The following is a 10968-nucleotide window of genomic DNA, read 5'->3' as shown; positions in this document are numbered from 1 at the left end:
GATTTAAATGTCACACCTGAACGCTCACATCCTTTTAATTATGTTTGAAATTATGAACATTGCTCAACATCATGAAAATTAAACCTTATTTTCAATAAGCAATCCTGAAAAATATTTGGGGGTGCTTAACTTTTTTCCAGGTGTATATTTTAAAATAATGATCTTTCTAAAGCGTATGTACTACTGAAAACATTATTTTTCTTAAGCAGATAAAAGTAACTAACAGTCAGTATAATACTTATACACCAAAAATAAAATAGTAAAAATGATCCCGGAAGTGCAACTTATAGGAAAATTCATAAAACATGTTTTATACTTTTATGTGTCTTGTATTTTTTGCCCTGATTTATTGAATTATTATTCCATAAAAAATCATTATGATCGTTGATAGTAATAATATCATGAAATTAAAAAGAGTCTATATATAATGGTTTGTTAGAGGTCAGGGTTGTTTTTAGATTTAGTTTTAAATTAATGTGTATTAATCAACGTTATTGAACAGATGCATTTTATGAATGGGTTAATACACCTCACAAGATTAGTTTGGCTTGTTTCTTTGTTCAAACTCTAAATACAGTAACTCTAAAAAGAATGTCCCCCAGCAGCTTAGCGTTAAGTTTGCATGCTTACGACTCTGAAAATTTGTTTTTGATACCAATGGTGTGCTGAGCACAGATAGCTTATTATGTAAACTTTGTGCTTAAAAACAACTAACAATATATATATATTTCATACCAACTTTGTGGCGTGTTAGGATGAGGGTAAAAATATTATAATGAAGATCAAATACCGAAGCGTTGAAGTTAGTAAAGATAATAAATCTGCTATTAGCTCCTGATATTAGTATTGTTACGTCTCCGTTTGTTAATTGATTTTCCGTAGCTTCGTTCGGACGAAACTTTAGCGACACACTTACTTAATAAAACTGATTTATTCTTTCCGAATACAACTTTACGATACACTTATTTTCAACAGTCGCTCTATAACAAACGCTATAACGAACGTTAATTTCAACAATACTCTGACTGCAGATCAATTACTCACTACCTACACACATTATCCCGTCACGTTATGAGCGTCTTATTTATATACCAGAAAAACATATATCTAGTAAATGCTAGGGCATTCACGAAGGAACAAGATACTTCTAGAAAATAGGTGGCGTCACACTGGTCACGTGACCTCGCTGACGCAACAATATGTAAATTTGATGAAAAGGAACCTACTTTTTATAAAATAAAAGTTTTGAAACAGTTTGACTTGACTTGCAAAAAATGACTTGTTACCAACTCTGTTTCACATCAATCCCTCTTCTTTCTTCACCTCTTAAGGCAATTTTCCATCTTTCATTAACAAATTGGGACAAACAATTATAGGTGTATAGCCAGTGTCAATCAGTATACTGCAAGGTTTCCCATCAATATATTCATGGATTCGTGGACAATGTTTTTCAACTAATAAACCCCTTTTTCATTTATAATAGATGGAGTATTTCCAGCTGAACTCTGCCATATAAATCCAACTAATTCCTGTTTTCTTGATGTTTCATTAGCTCTGTCTCCTTGGCTCGATAACAACTTTAGATTCCTTAAGTCTCGGCTGTAATGGCCAGATTACCCACATTTACAACAGTTTTCTTTTTTCTGGTATCCTTTAAGAACTCTTATTCCATACAGATCTTTGTCTGAAGCTCCTGGCAATATGTTGCATTTGAAACATCTATTATCTTGTCGTTTATTTCCTCTGTTCTGTTTAACAAGCCATCTTGTTTACTGATGGGTCAGCAGTAAGTCTATGGACTTACCAATCCAGAGTTCGATTACCAGTGGCGGACAGAGTGCAGATAGTCCATTGTATAACTTTGCAAAAAGAAAATAACAGCAACAATAACATACATCTGATTAGGTCTTTCAGTTCTTCTAGACTATTGTTAGTGAGGAGTTGATGTTTCAATGTTGCAGGTCCTAATATTCCCATAACTTCTAGATGGTGCCATTAGTAGTTTATCAGCAACCTTTATGAATTCAGGTTTCATTACCAACTGCAGAGCTTCCTTTACATCAGTCTAATTATCATATCTTTGTCTACTATGGCGTCTATAAATTGGTTACATGCCAATGAATCCATCATTTCATGAAGATCATTTAGATATGATAACTGGGCAAGAATTTCCAAATCTTGTGCAAGTTTGGCTAAAGTCTCTTTTTTCTCTATATCCTATTCCAGAAATTTTCTCTGGATACTTCTTTCTGGTGTCATACCTCAAACTTGTTGGATAAATGGGTTAGCAATCCTTTATAGTTGACATGACTCTCAGCTGGAAGGTTATTTAATGTAATTAAAACTGATTCTTTAAATAGGCAGCAAGATTGGTGGCTTGTTCTATTCCACTCGTTTCTAACTGAGCCTGATATGATACCCATGGTACCTTTTCATCATAGTCTATTGGTTTCTCCATTAGTCATAGTTCAACTGGCCAGGTAAATTCTGGAATTGAATTTTGGTAGTGTCATGACTGAGGTAGTCCAGGAAGGTTCTTCAGTAACAGGTGACACAGCAGTAATGGTAACAGCTATACACCAAATAAGTTCTTCTGTTCCATATCTGGTAGTAAATGGTGTTTTCAATTAAAACTCTTGAGCAAATGCAGAAAAAAGATGTAGTTGGTTTAATCTTTGCATTTAATAATTCGTTTTCCACTGATTTAATTTTCTATGCCAATGATGCTTTTTACTACTTCATTTTTGACTTTTTCAATGTCCTTTTCCTTCAAACTTGTTATAATATGTCTGTAAGTTTCTTGTCTTCAATCAGATTTATATTTTTAATCCTTCATTAAATACCATGTCTATTTCCTTGTTTTCAGCCAAGCTCCTCCTTCACGGCTTTCACCCAGCACACCACTTTTTTATCATATGATCAAGCAGTAGTCCTAGAATATGACTAGAACTAAGTTGATATGCTAGATTGAAGATATCTATAGCTTTTGATTCTCCATTTTCAAAGGCTTTGAATTTTGTTCAAGAAAACAAGTTCAATAATCACCAACAAGGTAACAGTATTTTAAGCTTTTAGGATATATTATATTAACTGTTTGCATTTCTTGAACAGAATTTACAAACTGTTATCCCGTAAAAGATTCATAATTACTTGTGGGCCTACATTGGCTCACTTTCCAGCCATAAATAATTTGTTGACAACTTGACAAGCATCATTAATTGGAGGGTATACAATACAAGTCAATAGTACATCAGTAATTATTAGAGACCAGCCCCAACCAGATAACTGAGGTTCCACAACTCGGGGTAAGAATTAAGAGGTCATGGTCCCTATATTTCATGTTGGTGGCTAGGACAATTGGACCACAATGTGATATATATATATATACTTTTGATTGGATCCTAACCTGTAGCCATAGAGTGATGTGTTCTGGATAACCAGAATTATGATGAGAAAATAAGCAACATTGAAGTGGAAAACTTTTTCTTCCACCTGAAGAAGTCCGAGAGGTACCAGCCCAGACTCAGAATGATGGGATCGTATATACCTTATTCAACCAAATGAGCAAAATTCATCCAGTTTGGAATTACGAATATTCATCTTCACTCTCTAACCAAGTGGGAAAGGAGCATTACGCTTGCCTCTGCAGTTAGTGAGAGGACATGGAACACAGTGTTCAACTAAGGACCTATGATGGGACCACTTCGCATTCAGAATTATGAGGAGATAGTGGACCTCTATCCATGAACAATATACAACCTGTCACTGTTCATAAGAATGGCCAAGCACACCCCAACCGGATAGTATAGGATCACAGCTGAACTGGTATTTACAAGTAGGCTCCCATGTAGGCTGGAGCCGCTCCTACCGACATCTGGGAAATACATCCAAGGACCCAGGATTTGAGGGCCCCAGCTTCGCCCTCTTCTCCAAGAGTGGAGGAACAAATTCAAACACTCTGGAGGAAATACCTCTGTCTACCACTCCAGTGACTGAAAACTGGGTGTGGTTATGACTCCCTAGCTCCACTAGTAGAACCTGGAGGTTAATGTGTGTTGGGGAGGCCTAAGCAACAGTGCTCTGGAAACAGTGCAATAGGTGAACCAAGTTCCTTAAATTTTAAAAAGCAAACCAACCCCAATTTATTCAATCTGATGGTCGGCAGGGACAGGCAGAATACCCTTTGGCTTTACTCATGATAGACCATGATAATATGGTAATACCATCTGATAATATGCCAAGATGGTCTTCTGGAATACCTTTCTACAGAGTCTGTTACAACCAGAATTAAGTATAGTCAAATGGGTTGCTAGTATGGAATTTGACTGATAAAAGCACAACTGTCTGGGCAACACTCGCCACAGAGTGGGATCCGATGAAAGCAAGATGTAAGGGACCTTGAAAAAGAAAGACAATATTAATCCCTCCTCTGTATAATTTAGCAGATGTTGTTAAAACGGCCAAGGGGGTAGTGGAAAAACCCCAGAAGAAAAACTACCAGGTCATATAAAGAATGTGAGAGAAAAGCACTAGGAGAAGTCCACATACAAGCCCGTAAAATGTTCCCCAGTGAATCAAAGAATGGGAAGTGATAGACAGGTGTGTTGAAGCTAATGAGATGCAACTCTCATAAGATTCCCCACCTTAAAATCCAGAATATGCAATCTGGATACTTGCAAAACTACCTACAGGGAATTGGGAATAAACTTTTGGAAACAAAAGTATCCCAAAGAATACAGAGACGAGAACTATCACCACGAAATGAAGTAGAGTGAGCCATATAACACCTCTGGGCCTTACAGGACAAAACAAATGATCAGCATATGATCAATTGTAGAGGTGAGCAATAGTTGGCAAAAGAATTGTGGAGAGAAATGGATTCTCTTCCCTGGTGACCAGAGACTGAGAAAAAAAAGGACCAATCAGGGTATAGAAGGACCTACAGGGAGAGATAAGAATCCTACAAACATGTCAACAACTCCAGCCGATGACATCAGCATGTCAGCAACAAGAAAATACCCATTAAGGGAGAGATGATACATGGTACATGAGGCTAAAGGCTCGAATGGTTGTCGAGACAAGGCATGTAGAACTACCTTAATATGTCAATTAAGTAGTGAAAAGGGCCACTTGGAAAGAAAGCTGGATAGCACTGGGGAGTCCAAAACCTTCAGATGTTTAGGATAACTAAAAAGGAGATGAAAAAGTTGTCTAACCTAAACGAGAGGAGACAAAGCTAAACTAAAAAAAACAAAAAAAAACAGGTCAAAACAAGATATGGTGAACACGTTTGGTAAAATGGGTACAAATTCCTTGTGAGGCACATTCCAGGCAACTGTAGATGTTAAACCTCAACGAGCTGGGAAAAGTCTTGGAGTAATATGTTGGGTTGAGGATGCCTCAATAAAGACAGCCAAAGAGAAAGATGCAGAGGTGGACTCACAAGAAGAAACTGTAGAAGAGGGAATCATGACTAGGTTGACCAATCTAGAGTAGTAACATCATACAAGTAGACGATAAAAATATAGCCAGAACTCTAAGTAACAGAGGAAAAGTCATAGATGTGCAATACCATCCAAACAGGACTGATTGCATCTACCATCCAAACATGAGGATGAGGTAGTGGAGAATCGAAAGCTTGTAGTTGAGTATCAATGGAGGCTCAAAGTGGGAATAAATCTGTTGGAAAACTGCACAATGGAGAGTCCATTGTTCAGGAGAAAGTTAGGACTGAAATTGACAATCTACTATGAAATTCATCACCCCAGGAAAATGGCAAGCCAGGAGGCTGACATGATTGGAATAGGACCCCACAGAGAAAGAACCAAATTTAAGAGACCACTGGAATTGATCAAATGTCTCATGAGGATATTCCCCTGCAAAAGATCTAGACCTTGCACTATTGACTGTTGGACAGCAAAAAATTATAAATAATTGGGCAGAATAAAGATTTGTCCTCTATCCACAAAACTTTGATTTTATCTTGAAGATACACACCACATCCCCGAAGTGAAGTATCTGTGAAGAGAAACTAGAGGGGCAGTAGACATTTATATACACCCCTCCCCACATATTGTATTAATTGCAATGGGACCACTGAAGGGTTAGCATGTGACCTCATCCCAAAAAATTCAAGAGATAGAACGATCCCTGTAAGTAAGAGCCTGACTGCCCATTCCATAGCTTGGGTGGTGGCTGAGCCAGGCATAAAACGTGGTGAAACTTGTACAACCCAGCAGAAGACATAAGTTGCTGATGCTAGACCAAAGGCTAAATCCGTGAACTGCAGAATCTGATCCCTGTATATAAAAAGTAGCTAAAGGTAACATTAATTCACTATGAGAATGTGAACAAATGCCTCAGCAACCACAAACTTGGTGAAGAATGCCAATGTAGGGTGAGAAAGGACTCCATTGTGGACTGGGGAAGAACAAAGGGTTGAGATGAGAGAATGACGATCGTCCACGAATCTCCCCTTGTCTCAGGTACAACAAGTAAACAGGAATAAAATCCCGGAAGAATGGGATCAATTTTCATTACCACCCCCATGATCAGTAACTCTGACAGCCATGAAACAAAAATCCACACCCCACTGGTCAGTTGGAGGTGGAAATACCACAGGGTGAGAGAATAATGGAAAGACCAAACTGGATACAATAACCCGAAGTGCCCATGGATCTGCAGTGAAAGAATACCAGGTGTCCATCAACAGTTGTAACTTCACTCTAACTGACTCCCCCACCTAGGTTGATACCAACGCGGCATTGGCTTTGTCTACCTGCTGTAGCCTCTGGGTGTTACATGTGGCTTCTTTTTATTATTACTTCATATTCATGGGTGTTCCAGAGGCGTTTCTATTGCAAATCGTCATCACCTGTTTGCTTTGTTGTTGTTGATATCTCAACCTTCTTTGGCTCTAGTAGCTGAATAGTTTCAGGACCACTCTATTTGGGTCAATCCCTTTACCACGGTATCTCTACAGATGGAACAGAAGGAGGCAATCTGACCAAGGTAGAAGTCAGTAGGAGATTCGTCCACATATTAATGTGGGGACCATTAATAGGTTGCCAACAATTTGCAGGGAAAGAAACATCACAGAGCAACAATGAGGGGCAAACAAATACTAAAAACAATAATTTTGGTCTGTGGAATTGAAAAAATATGTTCCCCTGAAGGTGGAAAGCCAAAGCAATCAAACAGACAAACAATGGTGCAAGGGATATCTATCCCATCACGTAATAAAGCAGTAAATCTCTCAGCATTAACCAGAAATATCAGGCGAAGAAGGAAAAACTAAATAGTACCCCCCCCCCCCCGACTGTTCCTCTATCAAGGGAAGAGTAAACTCAAATGTCACAGAGAAAAGCACCAAAATCGCATAACCCAATTGCTTAATTGAAGAAAAGGAGTAAATGGAGGTTGATCCAAATTGGGCTTGTGAAAAGTCGACTCAGGAAAGAAAAGCATCAGAAAAACCGAGTCCAAATTCTCCCCAGCATAACCAGGATCAACAAAAAAAGGCAACATCAGAGGCTCCAGGAGAATAACACCCCGGGCCGAATGTATGTTTCCATATTCCAATGGATCAAAACAAAGACAGCCTAAACTGAGAGTGACCCCCACGACCATACAGAGACGATAGATAACAAAGGAAGAATAGGGGAGGTTGGATTAACTGCCGTGCTGACAATAGTAATACAGGAATTCATACCTGCAAGCATCATGTCCAATTGTTGTTGTTTTTTTGGTTTTTAAGGAAATTATACTAATACAGAAATCCACAATGCGATGCAAAAATTGCAATTCATAACAGAACAAACCACATAACCGTCACCAACAATTTGTCGAGAAAAAGTGATTACATTATCTGGTGAGGTGCTTATATACAGTGTTAGGATAGAGGTTGCTTTGACACAGGTGGAGGGATTTGCAAGTTAGATATTGCTAAGGGCATTTAAGTGGGTATTAAAAACTGGAGCATGCGAGACCAATTCTAATATATGCAAAACCAACATTATGGAATAGCTAAAGTGTCAGCTAAGTATTTTTTGGGGAATAAAAACATCCAAATATTACTCAGTATCTTATTCTACTCCAGGCATATCCCACATGAATGAACTGACAACAATCTTTAGATATGTTCTAGATGATAGGTCTGTAGAGAGATTTGCCATATTCTTATCAATAAGCAATCACAGAGAAGCAGAACTTGCTAGAATTCCTATTAATTTCCTTGAAAAGAATGATATAAGAATTCAAAATTGCCATGGGCAAACTTACAACAATGCATCCAATATTAGTGTCAAATATGTTGGTATGCAAGCTTTGATCAAAGAGAAAAAACCCCTAGCAGGCTATGTTCCCTGCTGTACTCATTCACTCAATTTGGTTAGCCAGTGCACTGTGGACTGCTGTACTGAAGCTTGTTTATTCTTTACCTTTGTACAGAAGCTTTATGTGTTATTCTCAGTTCCAACCTGCCTGTGGAAGCACCCAGATGATATGCTTCAAAAACTAAGATTCCCAATGATAAAGATGTTATGATACACAAGATGGAGAACCCATTCAGATACAATGCAAGTCCTTGCTTCCATTACAAATAATGACTCTGAAAAGTCTCAAGTGTGCTTAGAGCAAGAAGCATTATGCTACAATTGGTATCTAGAAACAGGTATAATGAGGGAATTATGCAGAATTATCATGGAGAGGTTTCACAAAACAAGTTGTTCATTACAAAACTCCCAAAAGGATGTCAATACGGCTTCTCATATCCTAAAATCTCTCAAGATATTCATGCAGGAATTACAAGATTCATTGCATGAATATAAGAAAAAAGGGTAAACAATTGTCAGAATGCAAGATTTATAAGGTTGAAAGATCAAGGAAAAGAGAAATATGTGATGGGATGATGGGGATGCTGAGGACAGTGATTTTTCACCCTCTACTCAATATAAAGTTCAGACTTACTTAAGAGTAAGTGACAAATTGTCACTTGCACTAGACAACAGAATAGTGACATCAAGGAAAAGAGAAATATTTGATGGGATGATGGGGATGCTGAGGACAGTGATTTTTCACCCTCTACTCAATATAAAGTTCAGACTTACTTAAGAGTAAGTGACAAATTGTCATTTGCACTAGACAACAGAATAGTGACATTTGTCCAAATGCAAATTTTGTTTGTGTTAGCACACCACTTTTCCTATTCAAGAAAAATCTAACATTGTTCATTAATTTGTAGACAGGGCTTGCAAATCTGTAGGTATCATTTTCCCCTTGTCTTCAACAGAAAAAGCTATTTTGAGGTTTAGGTTTTTTTTGCCTTAGTCGTTAGTTGCAATCATACTAGATCTGGTAGAAAAATTTAGCCCCAGGCTCATCTGTCCTTCAATCCACCCCTGGTAAATTATACGTCATCTTAAAAACAGTATTGTATTTATTACTTAATTATAAAAATTAGTCTCAAACTTTCTGACATGTTGTTAGCATGAACAGTTACAGTCCACTGATACTGGACTATAATTATCCCAAATGGTCCAAAATAAAACACATGTATAAAATTGCTTTGTTGTGTTTCATATTTTTAAGTAGACCTCTAAATGCTATTGTTGATCATTTTCATAATTAGACCTTAAAATTTACTGATAATTAGATTTACTTATGCAAAGAATATTTTTTCCATTTCTAATAGAATAAAACAATGCATAACAAACTTATTTCTAACTGTTAAACAACATAACTACAATGGATACATTTTTAAGAGTATACTTCTTACTAATGCCAGGGCTCTTTTGTTTGCAATGTATACTTACCTCTATAATGTGTAACAAAAAAACTATTAAAGTTATGAACTATAGCTAATATTGCAAACTTTGTGCAAACAAAAGATGTAATACTTTAAAAGAAAAAAACATCATATGCAAAAACCCATAGCATGTTATCTAAAGCATGTACAGTAAATCTATGAAATAAGCTTCTTTCATAGAATTAAATGTACTTAGTTAATGCTAAAAAATAAAAGTACGAGAAATTTACATTAATTAGTTAATAGCCTAATTAGCATGTAAGATAATTGTTAAAGACAAACCTTTAGTTGACTTCTTATGCACAAAAATCAAGTTCATTATTTATTAGAGAAAAGCAACTAAAATAAACTCAAGTCTAAACGAGTTAATGAACTACAAATTTGTCATATATATAGTAATTAAATATATTTACAAGTATTTAATTACATGTTTAGACATTAGATCCAAAACAAATATCAATGAGCCTTAAATACTGTACTTTAAAAAAATCAACCACTTTTGAAGTTATTTTTGAAATATTATATTTCCCACACTAAGGCTGCAAGTAAAATTGGTATAGCTAAGAAGTAATGTGATGTTTGAATTTTACAGGGAACAATCATCTTTTATCTTTATTTGTGTGTGTAAATTACAACTAAAAACTAATCAATGACAAAAAATGATAAAATTACTGAAAAAAGCCAATTTTCTCACCATCATAATGAGAATAGTTTTTGTGCAATATACAAGATAGATAATTTAGATACAATTTCTCTATCTGTATAAATGTAATGTAATCTGTGAAGTAGCTTATTCAAAGACAACTGCTTCTTATAAGCAAATGAAATATTTTATTTATTCCACATGCTTCTGAAGATTCAGAGCTGATTTTGACCTCAGTTGTCTGAGACTATTTACTCGCTGGTCAAGTTCAGCTGCTTCCTGTTGAGAATACTGTAAACTACTAAGAGGAGGATGTAGTTTTGGAAGTGAGCCCACTGTTGTCCTAATAAAGAACAAAAGAAATTTACTGATATATTTAATGCCGTAAAAAGAACTTCAAAGCATTATGAAGTAATATGAAAAGTGTACAAGGTTTATTAGCAAGCAATTACCATTTTATATAAATGTCAAATAATTATTTTTAAAATTTGAAAATGGTAAGAGGTATAATAATTTGCAT

General features: G+C 36.2%; 1 protein-coding gene across 2 annotated transcripts in view; it reads right to left on the bottom strand.

Annotated features, from left to right (window-relative positions):
- Positions 1–10616: 10616 nt before the first annotated feature.
- Positions 10617–10968, bottom strand: part of LOC106464490 — a 17873-nt gene continuing 17521 nt past the window's right edge. For both annotated transcript variants that reach the window (XM_022392220.1, XM_013924634.2), the window contains exon 5: positions 10617–10791. In XM_022392220.1, coding sequence (XP_022247928.1) covers positions 10641–10791 — 151 coding nt within the window. In that variant the 3' untranslated portion in view covers positions 10617–10640. The remainder of the gene's footprint in view (positions 10792–10968) is intronic.

Source organism: Limulus polyphemus, unplaced genomic scaffold (genome assembly GCF_000517525.1).
Source record: "Limulus polyphemus unplaced genomic scaffold, Limulus_polyphemus-2.1.2 Scaffold1666, whole genome shotgun sequence".
Lineage (NCBI taxonomy): Eukaryota > Metazoa > Arthropoda > Merostomata > Xiphosura > Limulidae > Limulus > Limulus polyphemus.
This window is presented reverse-complemented; position numbering and strand designations above follow the sequence as displayed.